General features: G+C 41.5%; 2 protein-coding genes across 4 annotated transcripts in view; both read right to left on the bottom strand.

Annotated features, from left to right (window-relative positions):
• The window catches only part of arhgef18b (rho/rac guanine nucleotide exchange factor (GEF) 18b), a 57731-nt gene extending 53908 nt beyond the window's left edge, over positions 1–3823 (bottom strand). For 2 of the 3 annotated variants that reach the window (XM_061738309.1, XM_061738310.1), the window contains exon 1: positions 2681–3704. In XM_061738309.1, coding sequence (XP_061594293.1) covers positions 2681–2756 — 76 coding nt within the window. In that variant the 5' untranslated portion in view covers positions 2757–3704. The other variant, XM_061738308.1, reaches the window with a different exon arrangement.
• A 3095-nt stretch (positions 3824–6918) lies between these two features.
• The window catches only part of insrb (insulin receptor b), an 83804-nt gene continuing 74075 nt past the window's right edge, over positions 6919–16647 (bottom strand). Inside the window, exons 19-23 of the mRNA XM_061738306.1 lie at positions 16134–16244; positions 15850–16012; positions 15612–15741; positions 15373–15507; positions 6919–15067 (exon numbers count right to left, since the gene is read on the bottom strand). Coding sequence (XP_061594290.1) covers positions 14713–15067; positions 15373–15507; positions 15612–15741; positions 15850–16012; positions 16134–16244 — 894 coding nt within the window. The 3' untranslated portion in view covers positions 6919–14712. The remainder of the gene's footprint in view (positions 15068–15372; positions 15508–15611; positions 15742–15849; positions 16013–16133; positions 16245–16647) is intronic.

Here is a 16647-nt window from a genome sequence, read left to right as displayed (position 1 = left end):
AATTGTATTTATATCTTCTACTTATTTTGGGCCTTAGAGGAAGACATTAAATGCAAGAATACAGAGAACTTCAATACACTAATATGTTCAAATGATACTGTAGTCATTGAATTTGTAACTAACAACACTAGAGTCTATGAACTACCCAATCTTTTGAAATCATTTCAAGAATAATAATGTGTATGCACGAAAGTCTTTAAGTCTTTTTATTGTAAAAGAGTTTGGGATTTCTAGAGGGACTTTCTGATAAACAAAAAGAGGAAGTTCAGTTAGAAATGAAAGCTCTAAATAGATATCTACACTACGGATAACCCTACAACAAAGCTATAAAAACCAAACTAGGGGTTTGTCAGGCTGATCAAGGCTTCTCCATCAGCAGACTTCTGTGACCTGCGCTCTTGTTGTACGGCGAGATAAACCACGGTGACTGAGTCCTGCATCATGTCCTGCTGTAAACTTGCTGCATCCACACGTCATCAGCGCGACAGCCAGAGATGCTGTTGTGTAAACACATATACACAGACACACACGCTGTAGAAACTTCTGTATTATTAAATCATTGTTCGGAGCTGCAGGGGTGGCAGCGTCTGTGCTGGAGGGAAACTTTGTTTGCATCTCCACCCCACTTGTTATGTGTAAACTTCAACACTCAGCGGCTGCTCAACACGAGGAGCCGCTGTGGCCTTTTATGGTTGCCCTCTGGTGTCTCCTGAGACCTGACACAAGACTCCAAAAAACTAATATCTGTGTGTGTGTGTGTGTGTGTGTGTGTGTGTGTGTGTGTATGTGTGTGTGTGTGTGTGTGTGTGTGTGTGTGTGTGTGTGTGTGTGTGTGTGTGTGTGTGTGTGTGTGTGTGTGTGTGTGTGTGTGTGTGTGTGTGTGTGTGTGTGTGTGTGTGTGTGTGTTTGAGCCAAGCATTTTCACTCTGTCACAGTCAAGCAAGTTTTTCAGTTTGGCTCTGCATAAAGAAGGAGGTCTGACTTTGCTATGAAAACTAGTAATTAATAAGAAATAATAAATCATTTACAGACTTTCTAGAGTTAATTTATATATTTAAAATCCACTACATTCATCTCTGAGTACTCTGTGCTCAAAGCACCAATCATATCTCTGATTAGTGTGTTTAATCAATCCATTTTGAGCTAATTGATATTGCACTCTAATATTTTACATCAAGAAGATTTACAAATAAATAACAATTAGGAGTTTTGCAGCTGATTACTTAAAGAGTGACTCATTTTCTTTTTATTTAAAATGTTCTCAAAGCCACAAAGGACTTTCAAGCGTAAATGAAAGGGTACTAATAGTTTCACAAAAATAAAAGGTGAATAAACAATTGAAATCAACAGTTGGAAATAAGAGGATGCATATGAGAAATACTTGTTTTAACCCTATAATGACGTATGTATCATATTTAATACATTACTTTCTGAAACCTCTCTAAGACCCCATAAAAAATGTTAATATGAGTTCATACAATACAATAAATAGATAATATCAAACAAATGAATAAAAAAGATACAAAATATGACCAAGTGTTCATAATGACACAAAAATGTATTATTTAGAAACAAATAAAGACAAAGTCTGAGGTGTTCTTACTTAACATAATATACATAATAAACACTTAACATAAAAATTTGCATAAAATGTGTATAATTATATTACATGTCAAATTTTGTTATATTTAAATACGGTTTCTATTTAGTGTTTTGGTTTTGTGGGAAAAAAGAGGATTTGACCAAATGTGACAAAGAAGGAAACAGAAACACATGCTTACTGAAACATCTCTACTGTAGCGTGCTTGCAAGAATACACCATAATCACAAGGGGAGCTGTTAGCATGTGATGAAATCATCTGATGTTGGTGAAATATACACTGAAAATGAACATATTTGGTAATATTTTAAGATCACAGTTCCAGTAAGCTCATAAGATCATTGTTGCAATGACGGTTATTTTACACTTCTGGGGTGAAAACTTTGATTCAGCTCGAGGTGACCACATAGTGATTTTATGATTCAAATAGCAACATTGCCTGTGTCTTGCTGTGCATGGACAATGTTGTGTGTGGGGGCGAAAGCAGAACACAGAGGCTATGAGATCTGAGGTTGAGGTGCACATCAAAACAACATCATGTCGCAGATGCTCTTTGATCAAAAATCCGTTTGACTACAGTTTCAAAGTATCGAGCTACACAGTTGCTGCAGCCAAGTAATAGAAGGACTCTGCACGTTGCAGAGAACACTTGTGTGTTTTTTGCATCAGGTTCCAAGAGGAGAGTATGAGGTGTTCCACGTGTGGTGTGTGAAGAGCTTTTCATTCAAGCTGTAGAGTAGCACTACAGACACAAAATTACAGTTTCCTGACAGATCAACGCAGGTTTGTTCCTTAAGTGGAGCATGCATTCTGAGATTTCTGCACTTTCACATTTTACACAACATATGCAGGAGAGAAATGACTCACTTCTGATTTACTGCCACTGTCACTCACTGCAAACCTCAATAAAGTCAAACTTATTTTTAAAAACCATGCATCTGAAAAGAACTGAATGGATCTCAGAAAGAGAAGCCGAGGCTCGAAAATCTGATACCTGCCACATCTCAGAGGTCACATCCTGTCTGCAGCCTGTACCCGATTACAACACAAGACTGATGTAAACCCTAAAAACCGGATTACCTCTCTTGAAGGACCATCTCTTGTTCCAGAGTTTGGAGAAGGACGGCCAGGAGTGATTGAGAGGCGAGTCAGCCATAGGAGCAGCGCAGCGGAGAGGCCTGCTTGAACTGGAGCTCGCTTGCACTGAAGCGCTGGCACTTAGCGAGAGGAGGAAGGAAGGAGGGAGGGTGGTAGGAGGGAGGAAGGAGGGGAGTGAAAGAGGTTCAGATCAGCGAGCTTCTAGTGGGGGTTTGCCTCCAGAAGAAAGAAAAATGGCAGAAAAGCAAAATTAGAAAAAGAAAAGTGACATTCAGAGAACAAAAAAAATGTCAGCAACATAGTTACTGATGTAGTCTGATTTCAAGGGCATTTTTGAACTTATTCTGCTTTTATGCAGTCTGAATGCATATAGATCTCCACATTGATGATCTATGATGAAAACATTAAAATCATAGCTTTCAGCTGACAAGAGACAGAGGAGGGTGATGCAGGAAGCTGCATTAATATCTGCTTCATCTACACGCTTGCATTCAATATTTATAAGGAAATTCAATGGCTTAAATGTAGCAATTGTTCAGACAAGTTTAAATATGTAAACATTTTGAAGAAAAAGAGAAGAGAGAAAAAGAGAAGGAAGTTCATGCAATGAAAGTTTAGAGGAATAACAAGCTGCTCTTTTGGTTAGTTTCCAGTTCTGACTCACGGCGCTGCAAAGCACCACGTATTTTGTGAAGTACTAAATAATGAAAATGTTTAAAAGAAAAAACAAATGTATATGTCTATCTGCAACAGCTACCAGAAGACAAATTGACAGTTATTGCAAGCATTGTGCTTCTTACTTTCCATCTGTGCAACTAACTGCTGTCACGTTCAGCAAAATGCACATTGAGAAGGAAACTCTACCTGCTTACCCACAAACAGGAAGGGGAACATCAGCGATGAGAAGGTAAGTGGAAATATATTCAAAAACAACTGAACAATGCATAAACAACAAAGAACTGACCTCTGATGTAGAGCACACACTGTGCAAACTTCAAAAACAAAACACAATTCCTACTTACATTACATGATACTGCAGGGCTACTGCATGTTTCCCTCACCAGCAGAAGGAGAAAGCACCAGCAGAAGATGACTGAAATCCTTCAGGACTGACTGTGAGAACCGTCGTTTGGTCCTGCTGCGACTGCACCCAGCCAGCTACTTCCTCTTTCGTGCAGCTGACTAGCCCACATGAACATCTTCATACATCACTGCTGCTGTGAAACATAATGTGACAGCTGGCACGCTCAGAGGTAGCACAGCAATGCTGACTGGGTGTATCTTCGGATTTGAAGAGGGACAATGAGTGACATATTGACAGTAAAACTTTGTTCTGACCTCATCATATTCTGTTTACAGTACCGTCCTTAGGCAGAGCATTAATGATTGAACATCATTGTGCATGTACACCAATCATCGTGGCATGATTGTACTCCAGTGCTCTAACGCATCTTTGTGCTCTGCAGCAGTCTTGATGAAGAGCTTTGGATGAAACTATTTGCACTCATAGTAGTTAAGGTCATGACAGACTGTTCTCTAACTTTAAGATCTTCCTGTGAATGAAAGCTCGGGCTCATACCCACTGGCCGCCCAGCCTGACATTTTATCTGGAAATATGGTTCACATGCAGGAGGAAGAAAAAATAAAAAATTCACTATGTGTGGTACTTTTCTTTTCAATGCTGGATAATCTGTATGTTACTACATTTAGTTTTACCTCGGTTGTTGTGTACACTGGGGATTGTACGTGCCACTTTTTGACCTGACTGATCCGCTGTAAACGTGTCTCTTCATATCTTCTTCTTTCCTGTTCCAGCTAGATTGCTACGCATGAAAAGTGGGTTTACGACGACAGGGCTCTGAGTGGATAGAGCCTGACAAGGGGAGCAAAGAAGAAACCCAAGATGCCCTCAAGTAAAAAGACTTCAGTGATCTAATCATTTGAACAACCCACAACCACAGATCTGTGACTGAACTACTGCAAGATGAAATTCAGGCAGCGATGAAAGAAATATACAGACAAAAGTAGCAACAGCACGCTGTAAGTACATAACCCTGAAAGATGGATACCGTTCATCGCTAGAGTTTCATCCGGTCTGAAGACCACACGGTCCCTTTGCAGCACAGATCTTATTTGAGACTCCATCATTGTGTATTCTTCACACAATAAAACTGAAAAATGTATCTAACCAGGACCAACCTGTCAGACTGATGGCCTCGTCATATCATTTCCATATTCCATTTTCACTCATATTCTCTTACAGTAGTTTGGTGAAGTTATTAAACTGTTACTTTTGTTTCCTTGTTCATCATCTTGAAGATGTCACTTAACCTGCAGGAGGGTTAGGTGCTCTGTCACTGAAGTTTAAGTAAAAATATGCAAGTATTACCAGTAAAATGTACTGAAATGGTCCATCCATCCACCCATGCATCTATCCATTAACTTGCTCTTATCCTACTTTGGGTTACAGGGTGAACAATCTAAATCTTGTCAGGCTCTTCAAGGGGAATACTGATGCGTTCCCAAGCCAGCCAAGAGATGTAGTGTCATCAGTGTGTCCTGGGTCCGTCCTGAAGTAGCTACCTGACTGGAAATGCCCAAAACACCTCTCTATAGAGGCATCCTAACCATACCCAAACCACCTCAACTGGGTTAACTCAACTGAGCTACTCAGCATTGCTGCTCCCTCAATCTCCAGCGTATCATGGTGGGGGGGCTACCGAGGCAACTCGGTCCAGGGGGACAAGCCAGACTGAGAGAAATTCAATTATATGAAGTAGAAAAAACAAGAAGCCAAGTGCCCCCCAGCCAGGCGTGGACCAGTGCGGTTCCACAGCAGGACCAGGCCTCGGGAGGGGCTTGTTTGAGAGTATGTGGAGGCTTCACTGAATCCCATAAGGCACTATTTGGACTTTTATCATTTGTAAATCAATATACGTGTCGGATTCAAGGATACTTTCTTAAGTTGCTTGAGGGTTTTTGGCTTGTTTTTTTTTGCAGTTTAAAATCACAGGAAATTGTCATTGCCCTTGGAGCTGCTCTCCTGTGAAAAACCTGCATTTCCAAATTCAAAAGCTCACGTGTCTCTCACGTTTCTGTCAAATGTATATTTTAGTGTTTATCATATAGAGCATGGTTGACACCACAAGGACCAATTAAAGCTGCAAGCAGCGATGAACGGGCCCTCACACCCTTGTGCACGTTCAGGCTGCAGTGGAAGCGCTTGTAGTACTTGCATGTAGATTCTTCAGGCCTGGACATTTAGCGAATGACACCAGCCACGACTCTCTATATCAAACCATTCAAAAGTTATGGCAGAAAGTAGGAACTATCAGATATTGACCAATCAGAAGAAGGGGCGGTGCTAATTCATGCCAATGAAGGTCAAGGACTCAAAACCGAGTCCGATGACACCACCCACGAGTCTTTATGTCGAACCATTCAAAAGTTATGGCAGAAAGTAGGAACTATCAATGAAATCAGATGAAGGGAGGGGCGCGCTTTTTGGCATCTATTGTCGCCACGGTAACGCTTTTGACTGAGAAAAGTAATGCGCATCGTTGCAGGATCGAGATGCACATTTTGATGTATAACACACCTGGGTGCACGTTACGGTTCGGGCGAAGAAGCAGCCGAAGAAATGGCATAAATTGCGCCAAAATTACACGATCAATGCAAAATGGCCGACTTCCTGTTCAGTTTCGGCCATGGCGCCAAGAGACTTTTCTTTAAGTTGCAACATGATACAGGTGTGTACCGATTTTCGTGCATGTACGTCAAACCGTATTGTGGGGCTTGAGGCACAAAGTTTTCAAGGGGGCGCTGTTGAGCCATTTTGCCACGCCCATTAATGCAAACCATTAAATATCAAATTTTTCACCAGGCCTGTCTTGCGTTCAAAATTTGGTGACTTTTGGGGCACGTTTAGGGGGGCAAAAAGGCCCTCATTTTGTCGGAAGAAAAACGAGAAAAATAAAAACGAGAACAATTCCTACAGATACAATAGGGCCTTCGCACTGTCAGTGCTCGGGCCCTAATTAAACTGGCTCTGAGACGACAAGTATCCAAAGGTGCACCATTGTGGTTTAAGACAAGTTAAAGCATGCTGGGATAAAAGTGAAACCCAAAAAACTGTATCAAACAAGAGAGAAATGGCGAGAAACAAATGGCTGCTAGATCCCTTACTCTGTACTGAAAGAGTGCAAGAACACGCATATTCTCCAATAATTTTATTCATAATTTTAATATAAACAGTTAATTGTTGAATAATTTACACACAGCAAGATTTTTATTTTCATATCATTGCAACATTTTCTTTACATGTCTACTTGGCTCTCCTTTGAAAACATAGAAAAAATAAATTGTCAAGCGTTCTTTTAGTCATGGCACATGTTTGATCCTGTACAATATGCATTTATTCCATTTGTGTTTGAATGTAAAGTCAATATGTTGATATCTGTGATACATAAAGATAATGGCACGTTTGGATCCAGTGTGAGGGTATGAAGCCACCTCTGTGGGTTTGCAGGTTCGGGGTTCGGACAGTACATACACACATATACACCTGCCGTCTGCATACGCACCCAAGTCTCATTGTAATGTATACACAACATATCCCAAAAAATTAACACAACAGCATATTCATCAGCAATAAAAATAAAAAAATTACATTAATATAGAGGTATCCTGCAAGACTACACACAGCATTCTGGGGACCACCTATGTGCACTGAGGAGAGAAGAGACTTGAAGATGGAGAGGAAGAGGAGGAGGAGGAGCAGCAGCAGCAATCAGAGGCAGAGGAAGCTGAGGAAGAGTCAGCTCTACTGATTTAACGGCACACAGCACGGGGAACTAGACAGAGGTGAGCAAACTGGAGCAGACCACTGACAGAGGCGTGACTCGGGAAAACAAAAACAAAAAGTCACAAAGAGGTTGGTTTTTCTCTCAAAGCATCATCACAGACGACTCCGTATAAACAACTATGAACAGTTCCTCGTGACACTGAGGATTGAACTTCTCTACAGCAGGAGGCGTTTCATCTTTTGGCTCTGCCTCATGACGGGGATGGTTTGGGGAAGAATTACTGGTATTGATTCAGGGAGACGTGGTTGACAATGCTGCCGGACTGGTTTACTTAGGACGAAGTGAGCTACAACACGTCCTGAGAAAGCTCCTTACAAGTTTATCATGGCATGTTTGACTCTTCGGTGTAACCTGACATGCTTTCTCGTACCGATATTGCTCTTCACACCAAACAGCCAATCACCTTCGGCATGAATATTAATCCGTTTTTCCAGGTGGTTCTGCAAAAAGAAACACCAGCTCAATGATCTTCTGCTGCTGTCTCTAAATCGGGCCATTCGCATTTTTATTGGATGCTGAATTTTGTTTTACATGATTGGAGGAAGAGACCCGGGGGAGAGGGGGTATTACCCATCAATTAAACCATCAAAGGTTCTTCCTCTTGTATTCTTTAAGAAGCTCCATAACTTAAAACATGAGCCAATTAAAATAACTGCAGAGTATTTTGTTGCCATCATTATCCTGAGGTATACTTTCTCCAACCAACTGAATTCACGCAAATTTTTAATCTTCTATTTTACTCTCAGCACGAAGTTTGAATGAGAACATTTCTCTAAATATTGCACTGTTATTTTAACACCTTTGGCTTTACAGTCTAAACTCTGGAGAGGTACGCTTCCTGTTAAAGAACCAGTTACGTTTTCCTTTTAGCTTATTCTGGATTTTATCACTCATCTTCTCTCTTCTTCAAAAGGATGTGCAGTGGTCTTTTCCAGTTTTTCACACACAAACACTCACACACACACACACAAAAATTACAAAAACTATACTTGCTAGAAACAGTTTCATACAAAAATGAAAGGTTATGCATCTGTGACACAAAAAAGGCTTTGCGGGTGACAAACTGCTGTGGGTGGGTGAGGGCTGTTCAAGTTTGTGGCCTCGGGAGCCGACATTCAGACACATGCAAGGGATTAAGAGCAGCTTTGAATGCGAAACATTTGGAGCCACATAGTTTCTAGATGAACGCAGCCCTCGGTGTGGATTTACGTTGCTCCTGGTGAATACATTGACAGACTTGACTCTGCTCTTTTCTGTGTGGTGAGTTGGTTTGTGGGAAGAATGAGAGGAGGGAGGGGAGAGGAGGAAAAAAAAAACAAGAAAAAAAAACAGGGGGGGGACTTTAAATTTAGAAAATGTTATATACACATTGATAATGTTAAATTCATAATGTACAAGAGTAGTAAAACTTTACAGTCAGAAAAGTAATTGTATTTGTCCTCCCTACTTAAGATAAAAAAAATAGAAATCAACATCTCTAAAATGTAATACTTTTTTCTTTAAAAACTCAATAATACATACAATGCTTTGTTCTCACCCTGCGCTGCGTTATTAGCATGCTTTATCCAACCAGAGTTCAACAAAACCTAAAAATCAAGTGCTCTTGGTTATTTATTTTTTTTGTTTTTTTTTGTTTGTTTTATTTCCCAGGGCCAACAAGATTTTCTGCTATTTACAGTTAAGAGCTTATTAAATCAGTTCATTACTTTTAATCAGCAGCAAATGAGTGCATTTGTTAGACTCCAATGCAATCGCTTGTCGCTGATGACGGGGTGTTTTCATGTGCTTTGGGGTGTCGCTGTCATGACAGACCGATGAGAAGCAAAGTCGGTAAGCATCGAATTATCAAGCTGGTAAACAGATTTCATTTTCCATGCACAAAGCAAACCAGACCTCAGCAGAGTAGACACAAGTTCAACAGTTTTCTTTCTCTTTTTTTGGGGGGGGGGGGGTGGACGATCAGTCATATAATTGAAAATTACAGTAATCTCTGCAGTTATAGCTAAAGAAAAAAAAAGAGTGCATAATAACATATAACTTGTTGGTTTTTTTTAATGTTTGGAAGTGGGGAAGCCTCTTCATTGGTTCGGGGAGACATGCCGGTCAGGGAGCAGTTCAGAGCTGGGTGGGAGAGGTCAGGCGGGACGGTTAAGTCTCAGCAAGGCACTGTGGGTCAGGGGCCTACTGACCTGCAACACTCCCATCCCACCACTAGAGGGCAGTCACGACCACATGACATCCAAGCCAGAAGAGAGGACTTCTGATTATCTTCAAAGGGGATTTTTTTTTCCTTTTTAGTTTTCTTTAAATGAAAAGGACGTTTGTTGAAAACTTGTCATCGTTTTCTTTTTAATATTTCCATTTTGTTTTTAGCAAGGATGCTGAGAACTTGCGCTTCAGTCAGAGCAGATAAGTAAGTGAGTAGCTCTTCTTCCTCCTCATCCTCTTTATCCACTAACAACAAAGCATCAGGCCGCCTCCCTGAGACGAAAAGTTACAATCTTTAATTCATATCAGTTATTAGTTCTTATGGCACACAGGATTGTCCCAGTCCAGCGTTTCACCTTTGCAGACGGGTGGAGGGGGAGGGGAGGGGGGTGGAGAGGTCCTCCTCTTTAAAACTTTTTAACCAGATCACACGTCTGTGTCCTGATAAGCCACATCAGACCCAATCCATGGCGGGGACACAAAATAAAGGTCATCACTTGATATTCACAGTAGAAAGAAAAAAATAAAATAAAATACACGACAAAAATCAGAAAAAAAAACAACAAAAGCTGGAAGAGGTGTGGGATTTGAACTGAGACAGAAAGGGAGAGGAGAGAAGATGATGAAGAGCAGGGCTTCATTCCAGACTATGTTGTGGTATAGTGGGATTTAAAAAGCATGAGGTCCACGACTGAGCTTTGTTAGCTTTGGCTGCACAAGGGGGATCACAGATATGCACCGAGTCAGGAGACTGGTGGGACGCTGTTGTCACGTCAGCGGATAGAAGGAAAAGAAAAGAAAGAAAACAGTCTGGAGGTTCAACACTTCTTCCAGTGCCTCGGGGAAGCAAAAGGGCAGACTGTTCAGTGAGTCGATTCAATGCCTGACCGTCTTTTTTTTTTTTAAAGAAGCCCAATAAATGAAAAGAAAGACAATACTTTGACACCGAGGTTAAGGAACAAGATGAAAAATTAAAGTATTTAATCCAGAAAGAGGCCAAAGTCTGAACTGCTGTGTTCCTGACTTTATTTACATATTGCAAGCTTCCCTGCAACACGAGAAGAAGAGAGAAGCAGAGAAACCGAGGAGGCAGTTACCACATCACAGGGGACAGGAATTCATCAGTGGGTTTGGTAACGTACGACTAAATCATACTGTATTGTCTGCAATCAGCGGGGTATCGAGTAGGCGTTTGGGGATGAGCGAGGCTCTTTAAACCGAGTCCTCCATATGCACTGAGGTAGACTGTGGCCAAACACAAAGACGACGATAATTACCAAGTAACGAACGAACAAACGCGCCCCTGTTGCTCACCACCAGTTACTCCACCTGGACAACAGTAAAGTCCACCTCTTCATCGCTCCACTCGTGAAAAGGTCATATTTTTGACCATACAACAAAACTGTGTTTTTTTTTTTAAACAATGACAATTATCATAATAAAATAAATATCTGGTATTTCAAAGATATGGGCACCATCTTAATTAAAATTGCATATGTGTGTGAACACCACCACAAAATAAGCAACCTAGATGAAGATGAAAGATGTGTCTACATTTCATTCTACTAGTGAGCTCATACTGTAGTATATTTACAAAACAACTAAAAGACGTAAAATAAACTAATCACAATAAAGTTTTCCGTTCAGAGGGTGGCGTTTATGGAAGAGCAACACAGCTAAGGTCCAGCGTTTTTCACATACAACTGAAGGACATCAGGATACCTTTTGGATTTTTTTTTTTCCACCTTTACCCCGAATTTCCAAAACTACGTCCTCGATTATTTACAAACTACAAAAGCACAAGATTGCAACTCTTTAAAATAATTAGCTAAAATCTACATCTTGATAACTTCGGGTGCCTCTGAATGCCAACAACACAAACCGGATCCACAGCGTCACCGCTGACGTACGAGGTTGAACATGAGCATCTCGCCTCAACGCTGGCGACAAGATCAAGAGAAAGAGATCAACAATTCCCCGAAGACAACTACTTGCAACATAGAGCATTATCTGAAACTGTGTGCCTCTCAGGGAGGGAGAGAGGGTGAGAGAGAGAGAGAGATTCTACGTTTGAAAAGGCACTGGCAAAGATACGGAGGCAGCTTCTCTGATGTCTTTGACTAGATTCTCTAGATGTTGGAAGGCAGGAGATCGGCACAAGTATCCTCTAAGTCAGGTTGGCATCTAGTCTGCTCTGTGTCCTCAAAAAAATACATTTAAATATTCTTTTTTCAACTGATCATTATGACCTTTTCAGCTGAAGTGGTTAAAGAGTATTTTAAAAACAGTTAGCAGAAGTTCATATGTGCAAGAAGGGAGAAAAATAAATAGAAGTCTGATGGCCTTTGGTGTTGGAGTCTGCTTTGCCTGCAGGCAAAACAGGTGAAGGGAACGAGGACTTCTGACTAAATCCTGGAATGTCAGACCTGCGTGAAATAGCTGCTGCACATTGTGACCTGACTGCTTAACTGCATGTGATAGCAGGGGGAATAAAAGGATTACCAATCAACTTACAGTCCCCGCTGCTCACTCGGATGCACTCAAACAGAAAGAGGGAGAGAAAGACTGCCACCCTTGCTCTTTTAACAGCTGTGAATACATGTGGAACTTTCCGTATCTCTCTCCAGCCCCCCAACACAAAATGTGGAAATTTCCACCAGCCTTATGTTTGAAGCAGCAAGTTTAGCTGCTGACAGGAAGCTGGAGGAACGATAGGGAGCAGGGGGTGAGCGCGGTGCGGAGCAAACCTAACAGAGAAAGTGGGAGGTGTGAAAATGATCCTCATGTCAAATCCTCTCATCTTCTGGAAAAAGCCTGAATGGTGACAGAAGTGAACGATGGATCGTCACCATCTCGACCTGCGTTTGCTGGTTCTCTGCCCAAACAGAACCAGCACAGCTGAAAAGATACTACTGTTCACATGCCAAAAGTGACACTCTCTCTAACCACAACAAAGGTTTTCAACTTAATCTACCTAAAAAACAACAAGCCAGTGGCGCGATCCACTGCACGATGTAGGTGCCGACGTTTACCCCAGCACGGTCTGACCAGAGAAAGACAGGAAACAGAGAAGCCAACACATCAGATGCACTTTGGGCTAGAAGCCTCTCATTCCCCTTCTCAAACATTTTTTGGTTACGGTGCTCTTGCTGATTCTTTTTTTTTTTTTTTCTAAATGTCATTGCAGTTGTGAAGGTTCCTCCAAATACCGGCTCCTCTAAGTAACAGCTAATTTTTTATTTATTTTTTTTTAAGTTGAAAAGTTTGCGGACTTTACAATATTAAGATTCGGCCTCACATCTGCAGCATACCATATGCGCCGAAGAACATGGTTTTTAATGAAAGTGTTTCGATGAAAGTGTCCACATGATGTGCATCAAGTCGCAGCTCGACCTCCCAGCAAGGTACACCCAAAACATTTGGTGATCATATCAACCTCATATCTAACAGCAGCACACCTGTAATGTAGTCTGTGTGTGCAGGCAGTATATGAGATATTAACTTGTTTTTTTGTGATATCTGTTTTATATTTCCAAACCAATCACTATTCAGGCTGGGAAACGTTCCTGTCTTCGCTTTATGAATCATAATCAAGCGAGATCACACAAACCCCAGTGTGTTTAGGACCAATATCAAAGGAACTGCAGTGTAAAAAGATGAGGAGAGTCGCTGCGCTACAGCAGTGCCACACACGCACGCAATGCTGCTGATGTGAGGCCAGACTTAAAAGGGATTTTGTTCCCCCTTTCCATCCAGATGGAGCGAGAAGTCTAGCGAGGCTGGAGGCCTAAGACACAGAAAGCACTGATGGTAGATAAGTGTGATTCCTGGGGCTATAAAAATAAGAACATTTCAAAAACCCAGAAGAAAACCTGATAAAACAAAATACTAGCAAAGGCTCTGATGAAAAATATTACAAATATGAACTATTTACAAAAACATTAACGTCATACAGTATATTATATATAGAATATTGGCAGGGAGACACCAATATTTTATATATATATATATATATATATATATATATATATATATATATATATATATATATATATATATATTTAGAGAGAGCGAGAGCGAGAGATTTTTATACCCACTAAAATATATCAAAGCAGCAGCTATTGGTCAGTCTGAGGAACTCTTTTGTCCAACTGTTTAAATATCCTTCAGCCATATAGTGAGGACACAGAAAAATAAAATGAAGAACGAGAAAAGAAAATAAGTATAAAGCCAATAAATTAAAATGATTTATCAAACACCAGATGAATCTGTGTGTAGTTTTGGAATTCTGCAGAACCGGAAAACAAAACAAAAGAAAGCTAAAACATTCCACTAGGAATAGATGTTTGTTCTACTATTGAGTCTTTGCAAGTCATCCCACTGATTGAGTTACTGTACAAAAGGAAATAAGTGTAAGCGCTGATAGACACTTCTCTTTGTGTGTAGGCCACATATAAAAAGGCCACTATCTGAGTAAAAAACCTTTCATCGGGAGGAGAAGGAAAAGCACAGAAGTGTGGAAATACAGATTTGGTGGGAAAGAAGGAGAGATGAGTCCCGGGTTTGCTGAGCAAGAGCAGTATTCTAGGTTGTCTATGGTTTGTAGGATTCACTCCACCCTACCCATCCCTCCCTCACCGTTTCCATTTCAAGTCCTGGAAACATGGCAATGGTGACAAACCATAGATTGTTAGTGTAAAGTCTGATGTGTCATGGAGCAGGCTTAAGATAAAAATGTTTGCATCCCTTGCCTGCCTGTGTGCGGCAGCCATGAGGAAGAAAATAAAAAGTCCTGAGATCTGTATCTTTTCTTTGAAGGGCATCCCCAAGAATAAGGAAACATCAGAAAACGGTGAATAAAAAAGAAGGATACAGGAAAATTGACTGGAACAGAAGGGGGATGGGAAAGGTTAAACGAGTCATTTTAGGAAACGGGATGTGTTAGGAAGGGCTGGATCTGGGCAACGATAAAATTCTTCCGTTTTTCTTGCCCCCGTTCATGTGTGTATAGGGGACATGCTCCTCATAGTTCCCCCTCAGGGCCACCGAGGGCCCGCTGTCTCTTCCCAAGTTGTCCTCTCTCTGAGAATAGGAAGATGGGTCCAAGGGGATGCTCTCCATGTTGTCCAGGTCCAGGTCAAACTCCTCCGTCTCCGGGACTTTGTTGTCCTCGCTGTGGAAGAAGGAGAACTCCTGGAACGAGGGGTGCAGGTCGTCCCGCAGCATCTCAATGATCTCGTGGAACGTCGGCCGCATCTTGGGATTGTACTGCCAGCACAACTGCATGAGGTTGTGCCTGGAAAAGAAGTTCAAAAACGAAATACAGAGGAATCACTGAAAAGACTAACTTCGACCGATTTAAAATAAAAATAAAAAGGTACTGTATAAGAAGGTATATTCCTTTTTACGCCCCACAAAACTTTAAAGATGTTTGCAACAGTGAAGTAACTCGCTACAATTTAGTAAATATTAAAACAGTAGCTCTCTTCCTTGCAGAGCACAAAGCATGCAACTATCCAGAGATCAGATGTTCTGCCGGACACAAGGGCTTGAAAACATATAGCAGTAACAGTATACACAAAAAGAAAAAAGAGGTTTTACATTCTCTCTGGGCAGTTGTCTGGCCGGTCCAGGTATCCTCCATCCATGACAAACTTCAGGACCTGTTCGTTGGATAAACCCTGGTAAGGCTGCTCTGCTAGTGTACTGATCTCCCACATCACAACACCAAAAGACCTGCAAATACACACACAAACACACACACACACATTTAGGGCCAGCTGCTCCAGGTGTGTAATCAGGGATGAGATTCCTGGACAGCAGCTTGAGCTGCAACCCACCAGCAGTCAGAGTGGGCAGTGAAGACTCCGTCCTTCAAAGACTCCGGAGCCATCCACCTGACAGGAAGCAGCCCCTTCCCTCCTTTGCGGTAGTAGTCCGTCTCATAAATGTCTCGCGTCATCCCAAAGTCTGAGAGAAAGAGAGAAAAACAAGAACACCTTTAACAGGGAAATAAAACCTTAATCAAACACAACATACTGACACTTTTAGGTAAACAGAACAGCCAACAAAACACACCTCCGATCTTGACGGTGAAGTCCTCTCCCACCATGCAGTTTCTGGCTGCCAGATCTCTGTGGACAAACTTCTTGGCGTTGAGGTAGGCCATGCCGTCTGCAATTTCTGCTGCCATCTGGAGCATGTCCTTCAGACACGGGGGTGGACTGCCCGTTGGATTGTTCTACAAATCACACACGTACAGTAAAGGCCTGTCAGTGACGTATGAAAATATAACACCCGTTAACCTCTACATGAATTGTACAGGAAAAGAGAGAGGGCACAGGATAAACATTAGTCCAGACCTCCGAGTCCGGCCTCAGACTCCGTAGGTAACTCTTAAGGTCGCCATGAGTCATCAGCTCCATCACCACCAGGGTGGGTTGACCCTTGGACACGACACCCAGAAGTCGGACCTGCAAAGAAATCAAACTAATTTATGTATGTGCATGCAAATGTTAGACCTCCACTAAAACAACACAAAGGGACAAAGATGAATTGGTGGAAATGTGACCGGATATCCAACGTCCCTGATTCGGAGGACTCAAAATACCATCTGTGACATCGCACTTCTATGGATGATCTTAACGTCAATCAAAGACTAACCTCCTTTATCAACTTTATATTCATTCAGGCATCTTACAAATGCAAGTTTGTGATTAACTATGCCAACCTCAGAGCCTGGGGTCAAAAAGCAAACACGTGCTTGGCCTACACGTGGACCACACCTTGACCAGCATCCATCAATTTAACAAACGCATCTGATAAAAATCACCTTCGTCAACATCAAGTTTGGTTAAATCCTATTTGTAAGCTCAC

This window comes from Cololabis saira, chromosome 13, assembly GCF_033807715.1.
Source record: "Cololabis saira isolate AMF1-May2022 chromosome 13, fColSai1.1, whole genome shotgun sequence".
Taxonomy (NCBI): domain Eukaryota; kingdom Metazoa; phylum Chordata; class Actinopteri; order Beloniformes; family Belonidae; genus Cololabis; species Cololabis saira.
This window is presented reverse-complemented; position numbering and strand designations above follow the sequence as displayed.